Genomic DNA, 17,337 nt, shown 5'->3' on the forward strand with positions numbered 1-17,337 from the left:
GGAAAGAGGAGAGTCCCCAGTATATGTTCTCTTGGCCATTTAGAAAACATGGAGTGGTTCCTTTGGCCACAAACATGCAAATCTACAAGAAAGGTAATATTGTAGACATCAAGGGAATGGGTACTGTTCAAAAAAGAATGCCCCACAAATGTTGCCATAGCAAAACTAGAAGAGTCTACAATGTTACCCAGCATACATTGTAAATATGCATTGTTCTGTTTACAAGCGTTGTAAACAAACAAGGACAAGATTATTGCCAAGAGAACTGGTGTGTGTATTGAGCATATTAAACATTCTAAGAGCAGAGATAGATTCCTAAAACTTGTGAAGGAAAATGACCAGTAAAAGAAGGAAGCCAAGGAGAAAGGTACCTGGGTTCAACTGAAGCACCAGCCTGCTCCACCCAGAGAAGCACACTTTGTGAGAACCAATGGAAAGGACAAGCTTCTGGAACCTATTCCCTATGAATTCACAGCACGATGGGTGTTAAAAATAAACTAAACAATAGTCTATAAAAATGTTTTTCTTGGAGACCAGCAGATGGCATGGTGGCTAAGGTGCTGGACACTCGCACATGACCAACCATGGTTTGAGTCCTGGGCCTGGAGGCTGGCGTTCTCGGGAACAGCAGTTGGCATAATGGCTATGTTGCTGGACTCTCATGTAGTCAACCACGGTTCGAGTCCCAGACCCAGTGGCTTAAACTCACGCTGGGCACACGTGAATGCGTGCTCAAGATCCCCAGAGGAGAATACGCACATGACCATTGCGGCATGGCCATCCCCCCTAGTGGCGGGGGGTGATTTCTCGCTTTCTGTCTCTCTGTCTCTCTGTCTTTCTGGCGAGTGCATATGCCCTATAGCAAAAACCTCTCAAAAAAAAAAAAAAAAAAAAAAAAAAAGAAAAGAAAGGAAGGAAGAAAAGAATTGTGTTCTCTTCACCAAAGCAAATTTTACTTGGGTTCTAATCCATTTTGTAATATCTTTATTCAAATGTAGTGTTTTTTTTAGCCGAAAGATGTTGCGTGGCTTATTATGCAACGAATAAAATTCAGCTGGTTAGAAAACAGCCAGATACTGCTTACACTGCTTTGGAGATAGTCCTTCCAAATCATCATGGAATGAAAACTTTACAGTTAAGTTCAGGGAAAATTGATCACTCATGAGCACATCAAATAGCTGAATTTTAAGGACCAGGAATTTGCTTCTGATATTTACTATTAAAAAAGATTATTTAAACCTAAAAAAATAAAAAATAAAAATAAAGCAAAGGATCTAAACAGAGTTCTCCAAAGAAGATATACAACTGGTTGAGGCTGGCAGGTGGTTTGGTGGTTAAGGGCACTGGACTCCCACATGGCCAACCACAGTTCAAGTCCTGGACCTGGTGGCTTGCTTTCTTACTTTCTCTCTCTCTCTCTCTGGTATGTATGTATGTATGTAAGAATAAATAAACAAATAAATAAATAAATATGGTTAAATAAAATTCTTTAAAATAAAAAAGAAGATATGCAACCAGCAAATGAACATATGAAAAGATACTCAACATCATGAATCACCAGGGAACTACAAATAAAAACTAAAATGTGTTTAATCACTTCACACTTGGGACCAGCAGTTAGCGTAATGGTTATGTTGCTGGACTCCTATGTAGTCAGCCGCGGTTCGTGTCCCGGACCCGGTGGCTAAAAACTCAAGCCGGGCGCATGTGCGTGCGTGCCCAAGATCCCAAGAGGAGAATGGAGGAGAAGGGATTGCTGCATGGCCATCCCCTCTGGGGGGTGATTTCTCGCTTTCTGTCTTTATGTCTCTGTCTGTCTGGCGAGCACACGTGCCCTATAGCAAAAACCTCTCAAAAAAAAGAAAAATCACTTCACACTCACTAGAATGGCTAGAATCAAAAAAATCAGACAGTAACAAGTACTGTCCAGGATGCAGTGAAATTGCAACACTCATACATTGCTAGTGGGAGGGTTGAAAAGGGATGATAACTAAAAGGCACAGGGTTTCTTTATAAGGTAATGCAAATGTTATAAAATTCACTGTTGTGACTGCTGCCTATTATCTGTGAATATACCAAAAAACACTGAATTCTATGCTTTACATATATACATTGTACCATAGGTGAATTGTATCTCTAAAGATGAAAAAAGGACAGGGCTGGACCCATGGTCTAGTGGTTAAGGGAGCTGGATTCCACAAGGCCAACTGCATGGTTAGAATCCCAGTCCTGACAGCTTGAAAAACATGGCAGGCACATGTGTATGTATGTGCGCCCTTGATGACAGGGGAGACTGATCCTGACTATCAATGTCAAATTAGGTTGGACTGCACAACAGAGGTAAGGGTAAGTAGATCTAGAATGTAGGAGGTTAGCATGGCCTACGGTTAAAGTCAAAGATAAATTACAATTCAACTGCAGTAGGGCTGCTAACAAATGGCCGGACCTCCAGAATAAAATTATAGGTCACCCCAGTAGGTAAGGAACCAGTTAAGCTAAAGAATCAGTACCAGGTAAGGTGCTGCTGAGGGAAAGGGGAATATGGAATAAGTAGTAGTGGCAAGTAATCACAAATGCTGGTTGAAACCACATGACCAGCTGCAGAAATCAATACTGGAGTTATGAGCATCCCTGTAACATTTTGGTATTTCTTTCCCTCTCTCATTCCTTTACTAACATTATATATGTCAATAGTATTAAGTCGCCAGCAAAGTCATTACTTATTTTTCCTTATTTTCTATGTAGAAGTATGCCACAACTTCCCAATGACCCAATAGTTTCATATTCTCTTTTTTGAGGAAAAGATTAACATGTTTTTGTTTGTATGTGGGATAGTTAAATAATATTGGGCAAAAGCATGAATGTGTTACTTGGAGATTAAATACAGTTTAAGCTGTGCCAAAGTAACAATGAATTGGACAAAGGCATTCTGGCAATTTGTGTAATCTGGTAGACACTTACCAGATTCCCTTCTCCACATATTTATATCGGGTCCTCAGGAAAGTCATGACACATTTTTGCACAGAAAAGTAAATTCATGACTTTCCCAACAACCTAACACTTAGGCTGGGCAACAAAACATTCTAATGGGGACTTGGGAGGGCACAAATGAAGCAGTGCATGTTGTCACTCATGCTGGGTCACCTCAATGGTACAAAGCAGCAGATGGGCCTATACCTGCTCTTCCTTTTTCTCTACCCTCCTTCAGCCTCTCAGACTTCTGGCTCAAACACATGGATTTAGCTTCTGGCTAAACAACCATACCACCAAGGTTAGAGATACAGAACTGATGTGTTTCTGCCCATCCTTGAGGGCTCCTGCTTTTGCTTGTGGGTTCTAGCTTATTCTTATTTCCTGTTTTTACATCTATATTCCCTTCCTAAGATTCCCACCTCATAAACTTAAAAGTTCTAACATCAGATATAAATTCAACAGCTTTAAAGAGACTGCAAAACCAGCCTCCACAATTGCATAAGGTCAAATCCTTGTTAAGAAATTCCCACACAAATGTGTGGATGTATGTGTGTATTTCTCTAACTAAGAGATAAGTGATACAGATCTAACCTTCTGTATATAGCAATAACAAGCCACTTTTGTTCAGAGACTCTGCTTATCTATTTTTAATACACTTAGCCACTGTTCGAAATGTTATTAGGGTTAGCCACATAGTGCAGCAGCTAAATGCTGTGCACAGAAAACAATCTCACATGCTGATGGGAGTTCAAATCACAGCCCCAGTGGCTTGAAAAACATGCTAGGTACAAGTGTGCATGCTCAAAAATCTGACAGAATGAAGAAATGGTGGGAAAAGGATCATGTCTCCTTAGAAGGTTCTCTCTCTCATTCTCTCTCTATGCAGCAAGAACATATGCCTTCAAGCAATAAAAATTAAAAGCACTGTATGAAATTCAGATTTTAAATGTCATTTCTATAATATGAGTGTTGAAAATTAATGTAATAATATAATAAGACCACTTCTTTAAGCTTGAATCCACCTCTAATGACTAGAATCCAATAATACTATTTTAAGTCTAATCTGAACATAATCAATCATCTCTCCTCTGGTCCTATACCCAGGTGCCATGTAATTACAAAGAAGTCACTAAATTTTACAAATAGTTCCAATATAAATTCATAAGCTATACTGGCTCTTCAATATAATTGGAAAAACTTCCAATCTCCCACAATGTCTATTTCAAAAGACCTTGGGAACTCCATCAGTTCCTTCTCACTTTCAATAGGTAACCTCAAAGAAAAATAAAATTTTTAAAATCTTATCTTTCAACTAAAAACCCACCTAGTAAATACCTAGCATGTACTTTTTTTTTTTTTTGAGAGAGAGAGGTTTTTGCTATAGGGCGTGTGCGCTCGCCAGACAGACAGAGAGAGACAGAGAGACAGAAAGCGAGAAATCACCCCCAAGGCGGGATGGCCACACCGCAATCCCTTCTCCTCCATTCTCAGCTTGGGATCCTGGGCACGCACGCACACGCGCCTGGCTTGAGTTTTAGCCACCGGGTCCAGGAAGCAAACCGCTGTCGACTACGTGGGAGTCCAGCAACGTAGCCATTACGCTAACTGCTGGTCCCCTGGCATGTAGTTTTGTGTGAGGGAAAAAAGTAATCAATAAAATTACCCTTGTGGGGAAATTTGACTCATGGTAAAAAAAAAAAGAAAGATTAAATAAAACTTTTTGTCATGAAAAACAAAGCAATATATTAAAGCTGATTTCCAGAATTGTCCAAATTACTTTTCAAACACTGTTAAATTTTTTTCACATTTCTTTAAATGTCGTTTTCTTTGCCAAGTCTATCAAAAATACTGTTTCCATTTTAGAACTTAGTTTATATATTGAATACCCTAAAAACATGTCCATCAGATTACCTTCCTTTCAGCCCTAATGGTTTTCTTCTTCTAAAATGTCTCTTTTAATTAAGTTGTCATTCTCAAAGATATTCTGGAGAAAAAATAATGAATTAAATACAAATTCTCCACTTCTGTTACAGTATAGCAATTTATCATCAAACTCATCATGATCTTTGAGCTGAGTAAGGCTTAGTTTCTTGTTCTCTTCAGACATAGCTGACTGCAACTCAAAGCAAGAGCTGGCTACAGCTTCTCCACTTCTTTATTAACAACCGTAACTGAGACAGGTCATTCTTTCATCTATACACTCTGACTAGTGTTAGCCTCTGAAGGTCTTCTTTCTCTTGAACCTGCTTTAGCCATTTTGTTTTTTCTTTATCTAATGCTTATTTAGGATAACTCTCCTTCAAAAAAATAATCTTGGAGAGCACCTATATCTAGATTTACATGCACTGATATTCTTGAAAGCATTTTTCAAACGTGCATTTTCTTCAAATTCACTGTCTATGTGTTTAAAACTTTATGGATATCGCAGACAATTTTCTTCACTGAAGATGCTGGTTTCTCTGAAAAGGTCTGACCTACTTTCTTCATTCTCTAAGATATTTTACCTACACTGTAACAAGAATTAAATGAAGATATTGTTTTCCTTCATTTTTCTCTAAGCGTGACACTCATAGGCTGTTTTCGTGAACTACTGGTATGGGGTGATGGTGGATCCACGCAGGTCTGTGGAGACCTAGGTAAAATCACAGGTGGGTCTTTCCATCTTGAAAATGAAATCTTGGTTTTACCTCTTCCTCTGCCACCCCCAAAGACCGCCCATACTCTATTTTTAAAATCACTCTCCTATTTAATCATGTACCACTACAATGCTAAAAAGTCAGCAGCTAAATAAATGTGACGAATGGATTACAAATTTAGCTACTAAATCTGTTAAAAAAAAAAAAAAAGAACGAGACAACAAACCAATGGAATTCCACTAAATCATATTAAAATTTTTATGGTAACACATCATCAGCATCAAAATCTTTCACTTATAGATGATTTAAGTCCTTTAGGCTCATTTCTTATTTGTCGTCTTTATTCCTTACAAACATTTGAGAATTAAAACTAACGTATTAGAGATAAAATGAGCTTTCATGGCCTAAGAATGAGTCGCACTTTCATAAGTGATTGTTTCTTCAAATAAAAAGCTGTCATCCTCGCCTAGGAAAAGAGAAGATACTACTGACACTGAGTCACAGAATTAAAAAAAAAAAAAACACTCATCTTAAACACTGAAAATGGAAGTGCAGGGGCAAATAAGTGGTGTAGTGGTTAAGGCACTGGATTTCAACACAGCCAACCTCAGTTAGAGTGCTGGACTTGGCAGCTTGAAACTCACGCTGGGCATGCGCACATGCAAGCCCAAAATCCCAGAAGGAGAATGAAAGAGAATGAACTGCAACATCCCATCCCACCTGGGGGGAAAGGTGACTTCTCATTCACTCTCACTGTTTCTTTCTCTCTCTGGTGAATGCACATGCCCTATGGCAAAACCAAAAAAAGAAGAAAAAAGAAAACAGAAGTGCATTATTTGAGATGCAATAAATATAGTAAGAGTTTAAACGTATCACCAAAATGTAGGACAATTTTAATTCAACAACTGGCAATGTTTTTCATTAGACAATTTCCATCCATAAAGAACCAGGAACACCATAAGTAACCCCTGGCATCCTTGTCTAGCAATATAGATAACCTAACATTAAACTCCTCAGAAGCAAAAGTAAACAACTTTTCTCTATTACCAAGAAAACAAAGTAAGTTGTGGCAAAAATAAAGACAAACTGGAACCCTTGTACGCTGCTGATGGAAATGTAAAACTGCAACCACTGTGGAAAAGTGTGGCAGTTCATCAAAAAGTCACAGAATTATTTGATCCACAAAATCCACACTGAGATATATATCCAAAAGAACTGAAAGCAGAGACTATATATCGATGTTCATACCAGCATTACTCACAGTAGCCAAAAGATAAAGAAACAACAGAAGCTAAAGGATAAAAACAAAACCATGGCATGTACATACAATGGAATATTTCTTAAGGAGCACAGAAGGCTTGATACACTCTTTGGCATGGACAAACTTGAAAACGTGCTAAGTGAATTAAGTCAGGTTCTAAAGGATGAGTATCATATTCTAGTTATATGAGTTACCTAGAATAGGCAAATTCTCACAGACAAAAAGAAGTTACTAGGGACTGGGATGGGGCAGGGGCCAGGGGACAAGTGGCACACTGGGAAGAGGAGTTACTGTTTAATGAGTACAGAGGGCTTCGGTTTTAGGCAAAAAAAAGTTCTGGAAATGGATAGTGGTGATGGACGCACAACACCGTGAATGTACTTTATGCCACTGACTTGTATACTTATAATGGTTGAAATGGTAAATTTATGTTATGTATATTTTAACATTAAAATTTTTAATTAAAAAAAAAAAAAAAACAGGAGCCAGCCCCATAGCCCAGTGGTTAAGGGAGCTGGATCCCACATGACCAACCATGTGGTTCAAAGCCTAGTTCTGGCAGCCTGAAAAATATGCTGGGTATGCATGTGTGCCCCAAATCCCAACAGGAGGAAGAAATGGAGAGAGGATTGTGGCGTGACCATGCCCCATTAGGGAGGGCTTTCTCACTCTCTGTCTCACAATCTCTAATGAGTACACACACCCTCTCTCAATTAAAAAACAAAAAAAGAAACAAAAAAAAAAAAAGTAGGACCTGAACTTAAGAATGTTAAATATTTATTTGTTTTTGTTTTTTTGGTGCTGTACCTCCCTCAGGCTTCCCTTACTTCTAGATGAGTTTCAAAAAACAAAAACGATGTTGCTAAGCAGTCTGTATCTTTTGGAAAATGATAAACTAAATCAACATTTACCTTATTTGATTTCACATAAAACCAAAATAAAACTTCATCATTTTATGACACCAAATTCTAGATTTACTCTAGGGGATGTCACAAGAACATATGCATGTTTTAACACTTGATCCAAAGCTAATTTTATCTCTTATCTATGAAAGTCTATAAAAATAGAAATGGCTAAAATGAAAATTAAAATGACCACAGGATGCTGCAATAAGCTATCAATTTTAATACTTATTATAATCATACCTTTAAAGAAAGATATATTTCTTAATCCCTCAAAAATTGTTACTAATATTAGAGCTGACAAGAAATTAAACGTAAGGCTTTATGTTTGAAGGTGTGTTTTTAAGGAAATACATAGTATTCAAAAATTACTTCCTGGGAACCAGCAGTTAGCGTAATGGCTATGTCGCTGGACTCCCACGTAGTCGACTGTGGTTCGCATCCTGGACCCGGTGGCTTAAACTCACGCCGAGCGCGTGTGCATGTGTGCCCAAGATCTCGAGAGGAGAACGGAGGAGAAGGGATTGCGGCGTGACCATCTCCTCTGGGGGTGATTTCTCGCTTTCTGTCTCTATGTCTCTCTCTCTGTCTGTCTGGCGAGCGCACGCGCCCTATAGCAAAAACCTCCAAAAAAAAAAAAAATTACTTCCAGCAGGAACTATACTAAGACTTAAATGCCAAAAATGCAAAAAAAATTAAATAAAATTATCAATAGAAACACAATTTTATTAAACAATACAATTATCAGTCTTTCTTACAATTTAAGGTAAAATCCTAATTACTTTGAGACTCTTTTTTTCTCTTCCTTACCATTCTTTGTTTGTACCTTCCATTTTTCCTCCCCTCCTGCTCATTTGTAATGCTCTATCAATACAAAACGGATAAAATTACTGCCCACAGTGCCAACAAAATTAAAAAGGGAAGATGTATATAGATCTCATGAAGACATGTCTGAGTTTATATTGCCAAGGAAACACTGACATCTCAAATTTTAAATGGAAGAGATTATATTTAAAGAATGTTGGAGTCAATAGAATGTATTTTAAGAAAAAGTAAAGAATACATATATTACTAGTCCCTAATAAATGCCATGTGAAAACTAAAGACAATTAAAGAGACAAATTTAGCAAGCAATATAACTATCCATTAACATGAGTCATCTGAAAGGCAGTACTATTTTAAAGCTGGACTAAGTGTTACAAGTTGAGACCTCTGGTAGTGGGTTTTACCATTCAACTCTGAGAACTAGGAAAGATACTTAGTCCTTCAAAAGTTGTTAAATTATTTTAGAGTCTTAGTTTCTTCAACCGTCAATTACAGAAGGTTAAGCATGATTAGTAAGGTCCCTTTCCAGAACCTAAATTTTTTGATTCTACGATTCCAAAGGAAGGAACTTTAGTACTAGAAAGAAGTTACTATATACCTATTATCTTCTTTTTCAGGATATTTTTTGTGGTTTCTCTTTTTTCATAACTTATGCAGTACATAGCAGTAAAAAGAAACTAAGATATAAAGAATTAAAAATAATTCCACAATCAACTTTGCATTCATTCATCGTAAGATACCTTTCTGGAGCTCATCATAAGAAAGAGATGCTATAAAGATTTAATGGTAAAATACAATTGGAAATAGTGAATAGAATCTAAATTTCAGAACAGTAAGAAAAGGATAGGAAAAGTTTAATAAATGAGTCTAAGATAGTAGTAAGTAAAGTATATATCAACAACAAAACCCAGAAATAGTATAAATCTTGGTGTCCAAAATGAAACCTTTCCTGGCTCCTCAGTTTAGATTAGGTCTCTCGGTATTGCTCGCAAAGACTTTTTACTTGTCTTTCAAAGAAATTTGCATAATTTAACTACTGAATTCATTTTTCATAATTATTTACACTTCATGCCTTTTTCCTACTAGCATATAAGCTCCGTAAAGTCAAGGTTCATGCCTTCCTCAGGTGCCAGTGTAGCCTCAGTAGAATATCTTACACATTAAATGAGATCAATTAATACTTGCTGATAAGCAAATCTTGTTCTATATCAACCGTTACTGGCTAATTTACCCAAAGCTTAAGACCCATTTACAGAGGAACTACTAAGTAAGGAAAGTACCCAAATTCAAAGACATCTGTCATGAAAATATGCATTACTTGCACATCCTTGTCCAGGCACTAATAAACTAAAACTCTCAAGGTGAATCGGGTCTACTGCCTGCTTTTGTAAACAAAGTTCGGTTGGCATATAGTCATACCCATCTATTTACATTTGTCAATGGATGCTTTTGTGCCACAATAGCAGAGCTGGAAGTTGCAAGAGAAGTGAAAAATATTTACTACCTGACCCTTAACAGGAAAAATCTGTAGATCTAAACAAATGCCTTACAAATAATAAGAAATATACACTAGTGAGATAATGTGTATCTTCATGAAAATATTTAACACATCTAAATTATACACCGACAATATTACTCTCTCAAAATGCAACTTACTCTCACTAACATATCTAAATTAAACACCGACAAAATTACTCTCTCAAACAGCTACTTCAATTCCTAAGTTCATAAATTTTTAGCAGTAAAAGGATTAAGTACAGTATTGACAGAAATGGTTAATATTCTAAAACTTTGTGGTTTTTTGTTTGTTTGCTTATAAACCAAGGGCTAATACATTTGCCAAAGAAGGAGAGAGAAAGAAAGCATGCTCCAACGGGGCATGGTACTACTACAATCCCTTTTCTTCCACTTCCCCATCCTGTTGGGATTTTGAGCCCATGCATGCGCACACACTCCCAGCACGTTTTTCAAGTTGCCAAACCATGACTCAAACCACACAGCCACATCGAATTCTGCTCCCTTAACACCAGGATATAAGAATGGCCCTATGTTTTTGTTTTTTTTTTTATTAAGCTTTTAGTATCACTTCACATTTTTAACAGAATCAATTTTAATTATTAAGCATACAAGATAAATTGTTACTATGTTGTGGTTAATTATTAGGCAGGATGAACTGAAGATTACAACGCCAAATCAACATTTCCATAGCAACCTGTACCTCTATTAGCCCTACTACAAAAAGGTAAAAAGGACTGGCATTGCTTTGTATTTCAAAATAAATTTTAAAAACACCTGTATACTATGATCCAAGCCTATCATATTCCCTTATTCTTCCTGCTCTTACTTACAAATTAATCTTGGCCATAGCAATAAAAAAAAGACACAAAAAGTCAACACATTACAGGATGAGAAAAGAGCTTACTGCATTTTCTCCTTTGCTACAATCAAATCAACATCTCCATTTTAAAAATAAAAGTTTGCTTAGATAAAAATAATATCTCTGTCAAAATCTTTATACAACATTACTACAAATTCAACAATATCCAAAGGGTCTTCAAAAAGCAATGGAAACTGAACTTACAATAAACCATTATGGTAAAATTAATGGATTTAAAGATTTCTTGCACCAAATTAAACTCATACTTTTATTCCATTTTTCCATGAACATTTTGAAGTCCTCTTATCTAAATTGGTTAATCAGGGGCCATGCTGATTAAGGTGCTGGACTCCCATGTGGCTCACTGCAGTTTGAGTCCTGGACCTGGTGGCTTGCTGTCTCACTCTCCCTCTCACACTCTTCCTCTGTCTTTCTCTCTCTCTCTCTTTCTCTCTCTCTCTCTCTCTCTCTCTGGTCAAACTGAAGAATGATAATAATAAATAAAATTTAATAAATAATTCTTAAAAAAAATAATAAATTGGTCAATCAACACATTTTTTAAAAGTCTAGATTGCATATCACACAATCATCAATCAATACTGCACATTCAGTGTCTGCCGGTCCATAGATTTACTTATGCTATAAATTCTGGCTGATGTCTTCTGAAATTATTACGCAATATTTAAATCACGTAAGAACAAAACAAGAAGTGTTTATTTTTATATAGTGTAAAAATGAAAGTGAGAAAGAAACATTTACTATTATCTACTCTAGGTAGCCTTTTTGTAAATAAGTTTAACAAGAATAGTTTCAGATAACTAATCCAAAACATGACATTGTATATAATTAGGACATTATTTTATAAGTCAAACTTTCTGCTGTAGGTAACATAGGCTGGGAATGGAATTTTTCAGGGTCAAATACCATTGGTAAATGTATATAGTATTCTAGCTTCTATAACGTATTACCTTAGGGAACTTAATTTTTTTGAGAGAGAGATTTCTGCTATAGGGCACTCGCCGGAGAGACAGAAAATGAGAAATCAACCTCCTCCCGGGGGGATAGCCATGACGCAATCCCTTCTCCTCCATTCTCCTCTCAGGATTTTGTGCATGCACAAACATACGCCCAGCCTGAGTTTTAACTCATCAAATCTGGGACTCGAACCACAGTCAACTACATGAGTCCAGTGATGTAACCATTACATCATCTGCTGGTTCCCAGGAACTTAAATTTTAAAAAAAAAAGGTCAAAGATGTAAAATGTTCGAGGAAACTGACCAAATGAAAATGGAATGATGGTCAAATCAGTTGATTATTAAATACAAATATTATAAACTCTCATAATGTACAAATAAGAAAAATACAGGCAAACATGCTTATTTGTACAATTAAAGCAACAAGCAATGTTGGTGAAATAAGAAAAATACAGAACAAATCAGGATGACTGTATCATGATTCAAAGAGAAGCCTCTATCCAAACACAGCAGAGAAAAATACATAACCATAAACCTCAGATGAAGCCCGAGCACCACCTGGCAACTCTACTTCACTTCATTCTCAAAGACCAATTCAAGTCCCTAACATTTCTTCACCACCATCACTCTCTGCTGATAGCTTCAGTCTTTTCACTCAACTTACAGAAGCGGTAACAAGAAAATTTGATCATTTTTCTCCTATAAAATGTATGAACCTACCCGCATCTGTACACCAATACTGTCCTTCCTGTTATAACTGATGGGCAGTAATTAGCTCTTTTCTAAGGCCAACTCCTCACATACATTCTTGAACCCAATATAATCAGGCTTTTCTTATTATATAAAAAAAAAAAATCACACTTACGGAAGTCACCAGAAACCTCCACATTATCGAATCCAGTGGTCGTTTCCCCATCTTCAAAGATGTTAGCCTCTCAGAAGCAGCTGACAGTTATTCCTAACGTTCTTGATGTCTTCTCTGGCTTCTGAAACTTCAAACTCTTCAGGTTTACTCCTACCTCACTGGCTGTACTTTACTGATTTCACTTGCTAAATTCTTTCTTTTCTCTTTGAGATAGTACTCCATGGGCACATTCTTCAAATTCTCATTTCTGAAGTCCCACAACATTTAATACTATTTAAATGCTAACAGCATCCAAATGTAGACATCTACTGATAGCCTGGGGCAGTCACTCCATACCACCATGTGAATGTGTAGTGGGCATTCCATATTTCACAAATCCATAACAGTATTCTTTGTCTTTCATCCCCTGTCTTTCATAGCTCTACTCCCAGTCACAACCTGTCTTCTTTCTGTCTCTTGACTGCTGTCCCGCTCCTATTTCAATATCTGGTAGCAGCACTGCCCCCAGACTGAGTATCTCCCACCAATTTCACCACCCTAATCTAAGCTAATATAATTCCCTCCTAAGTGATTTTCCTGCTTCCACTCTTGCCTCTCTACCTTATCTTTTCAAAAGAGTAGTGAGAGAAATCCAGTCAAAATATAAACAAAATCACAGTATGACTCTGCCAAGAAAGCATCAAATGGCTTTCTATCATTTAAAAATGAAAGTAGAAATTCTCACATCATGGCCTGTAAGACTTACAACCTGATTGCTTTGTCTCTCATCTCAACTCCTGCTTTCCCTTCATCTCTGTTCCCAGTCACACTTGCCCTCTTTCTGTCTCTTGACTGCTCTTCAAGCTTATCTCTGCTTCAGATCCTTTGCATGTGCCATTTCTTCTGCTTGGAATATTCTCCCAGACATTCACATAGACCACTCCCTCAGACTCCTGTTCAGGGTCTGCTGAAACAACACCTCTGCAGACAGGCTTTTTCTCTGTAGTCTACTGAAACTATAACCCCATCTCCTTTTATTTTGCTTTATTTTATTCAAAAATATGTTCTGTTTTTCTAATATACTGTGTTTAAGTTAATATCCTAGGATATTTCCAGTATTTTCCCCAAAATAAACCAAGGTGAAAGTATCCTAATGGGCTAAATTTAAGATCCCATATAGCTCTTGGTAATAGGTACGATGACCATTTTTATTTAAAATAGTGTTTATTTCAGTTGCCCCACCTTGTCACACACATACATACACAGATATCTTGTTGCCTAATTTTAGTTTTTCATTCATTTTTGACCAAGTAATATATTGCAGAGTTTAAAAAACAAACAAACAAAAAAGCATACGTCTGAAAAGGTATGCAGTAAAAGGTCTCCCTCCCATCCTGGTCTCTCAGATACCCAATTCAAACTGCCACTATCAAAAAGTAATTACTGGGGGGAACCAGCAGTTGGCGTAATGGCTATGTCGCTGGACTCCCACGTAGTCGACAGCGGTTTGCGTCCTAGACCCGGTGGCTTAAAACTCACGCCGGGCGTGTGTGCGTGCGTGCCCAAGATCCCGAGAGGAGAATGGAGGAGAAGGGATTGCGGCGTGACCATCCCCTCTGGGGGGTGATTTCTCACTTTCTATCTCTCTGTCTGTCTCTGTCTGTCCGGCAAGCGCACGCGCCCTATAGCAAAAACCTCTCCAAAAAAAAAAAAGTAATTACTGGTATTACAGAGCAGGATTTGGTCATTTTTTTTTCTGTAAAGAGCTAGAAAGTAAATATTTGCAGATTCGTGGACTATACAATCTTTGTCACAATATTCAAAACTCAAGCCATTATAAAACAAAAGCAACTTCAGACAATATGTAAATACATGTGCACTATTGTATTCTAATAAAACTTTATTTGCAGAAAATAAATGGTGAGCTAAACTTTTCCTCTGGGGTCCCAATTTGCCAAATCTTTTTATACAACTAAATTGAAATGCAATGGCATGGTAGTTAAGGCACTAGACTCCCACATGGCCAACCAGAGTTTGAGTCCTGGACCTGCCAGCTTGCTTTCTCATTTCCTCTCTCTCTCTGTCTGTCTCTGATGAGTGCATATGCCCTACAGCAAACTAAATAATAACAATAATAATAAATAAAATAAATAATTCTTTTTTAAAAAAATGCTATGTGTCTTTTATAAAAAATGTTAGTAGTATTTAGAAGGGACTGACTGCAGTGAAAGGGACAAGACAAAGAATAATACATAGAGTAATCCCACTACCCATAATTATGAGTTAAACTAATACATATTTTAATATAAACTTAAGATGATTCCAAGAACTTCTGAACAATCTGTATTACTCCAAATATTTTCTTCTACCTCCTCACGGCATAATTATAAAGAGTTGGAGGGTTATTAAGACAAAACTGACTGGCAACTTAACTAGCAGCACACTGCCAATCATTAAACTCTGGCTCAAAAGTTTCTCTTAAATATACATCAAATATAGAATTAACATCATCACAGAATATAGAACTAAATAAGAGTTTACATTTACAAAGCAAGCAAAATCCCAAATCCCAAATTGATACTCTAGTCAAATCGATTCCAAAATGCATATTCCTAATATGTCTTTAAAAGGATTATATTTAATCAAATCAACCAAGCTTAAAGAGAACCATCTCTTTCTGAAAAGTAGATCATTAGAGGGAAGAACCACCTTCTCAAAATTCAGTGCTGTCCTAAGAATGTATCTTACCTTAGATGCCATTCTCATAAAGAGCTTGTTTTGATTTTCTGCTGTTCCCATCTTTTCATTTTTGACTAAATCATTTAAGCTTAGATTATCGTCATCATGGAAGTATCTGACTCTTTCTTTTTCATCATGAGTTGAAACCTATGAAAAAATGAACATTATTAATGTAAACAAGACTCTCTAAAGTAATTTTATGGATTACCTATAAATCTGATATTAAATGTAAAAAATCCCACTGTGTATCACAACCTTTCTTTTATTTTATCGTTATTCCTGCTTCCACCTAAAAGGAAATCCATTAGAATTATGTCCCTAGGCCCAGCCTGGTGGTGTACTTGGTAACAAACTGAGGTACAGAGCTAGAGGACCTGAATTCAGAGTCCCAGTCAGCCTAAACACGTGGGCACGTGTGCATGTGCCCAGGAATCTGACAAGCTGAAGGGCTAGGACAAGGGGATTGAGACATGAGAAGATCCTGTTGAGGATGTTTTCACTCTTTTCTCTCTCTCTCTGCTCTCCCCTTCTTTCCCTCTCCCTCCCTCCCCCCATCTCTTGCATACACACATATTCTCTATCATGAATAAGAAAAAAAGAATCACAGTCACTCCTTCTGCCTCTTTACTCTGTCTTTCTCAGAGATGGTTGTATGCCTTCATTTGATTTCTGAGTTTTGTTAAAGATAATAATAATAATAAAGAACTGCACTATCCTTTCTTCTCTCGTCTCTATTTTCTCCCTCCTTGTAGTTAAATTCCTTACCACTGAGAAGGGAAGCCTACAGTTATCCAGAGATGGGATAACTATATAGAAAACAGAGGTAACATATTAGCAACCCCAATGCTCTACACTTACTATTTGTTCATCTGAAAGTTCTAAGTTGAAATTATAATGTGATGGTGTTAGGAAGTGGGCTCTTTGGAAGGTAATTAGATCATGAGGGTACAGCCCTCCTAAATGGGATTCATGCCCAGATAAAAGACATGAGAAAGCTTTTCCTCTCTCTTTGCTCTCTGCCACATAGAGATACCAGAAGAAGACTGCCATCTACAAACCAGGAAGCATGTCCTCACCAGGCACTGAATCAGCCTGTCCTGATCTTAGACTTCCAGAACACTGAGAAATTCCTTTCTATTCATTACTGAGCCACTCCTCCAGGGTATTTTGTTACAGGAGCCATGACTGACTAAGATGCCCAGTTCTGATTATTTGACACTTATTGTACAAACAGAAACAAAGCTGATATTATGATTTCCATCTAATTGAGTGCTAGGTTTTCCCCTCATTTAGTTCCATATGCAGGTGTGGCATAAAAAAGTGCTATTTATTTCCTCCCAAATCAAATCTCCCCAGTGCTGCTCCCATATGTCCTCATATAAAATAAAACCTGGTTCTCAACTTCTTTAAGTTCTTTGGACTCAAGAGTCCACTGTTTTTCCCAACATTATTACCCTTGCCTTCATTGGCTTAAACCTTATGTTCCATGACTTCAGCCACTCCCTGACTTCAGATACTTAGTTTCTGGCCCTCTATTCTTCACTATACGCAAAAAAAACCACACTCCAATTGTGAATGAATACATCCACCATTTGTAAGCCTATACCTAGATTGCTTGGCAATACATATGCAGCCAGAAAAGGCCCTCAATGCCATCTGGCGATAAACTTATAAATCCCCAGTCAGTCTGTCATTTCCTATAATTCAGACCTTTACTATACTCCTGCCACATCTCTCCTCCAACCCTTTAATGCCAGAAGGGGTACTCACCCCACTTCTACTTACTGAATAAAGTTACTAACTC

The 17,337-nt window shown here is 37.2% G+C and overlaps 1 protein-coding gene and 1 pseudogene across 3 annotated transcripts in view; both read right to left on the bottom strand.

The window, feature by feature from the left end:
• The window catches only part of CWF19L2 (CWF19 like cell cycle control factor 2), a 101,972-nt gene that overhangs the window by 31,288 nt on the left and 53,347 nt on the right, over positions 1–17,337 (bottom strand). For all 3 annotated transcript variants that reach the window (XR_003549769.1, XM_006150942.3, XM_006150943.3), the window contains exon 12: positions 15,543–15,680. Coding sequence is in view for 2 of the 3 variants with exons in the window: in XM_006150942.3 (XP_006151004.1) it covers positions 15,543–15,680 (138 nt within the window). In the remaining variant the exon portion in view is untranslated. The remainder of the gene's footprint in view (positions 1–15,542; positions 15,681–17,337) is intronic.
• On the bottom strand, positions 4,898–5,656 carry LOC106735119 (swi5-dependent recombination DNA repair protein 1 homolog pseudogene; annotated as a pseudogene).

Source organism: Tupaia chinensis, unplaced genomic scaffold, assembly GCF_000334495.1.
Source record: "Tupaia chinensis unplaced genomic scaffold, TupChi_1.0 Scaffold000311_2, whole genome shotgun sequence".
Taxonomy (NCBI): Eukaryota; Metazoa; Chordata; class Mammalia; order Scandentia; family Tupaiidae; genus Tupaia; species Tupaia belangeri.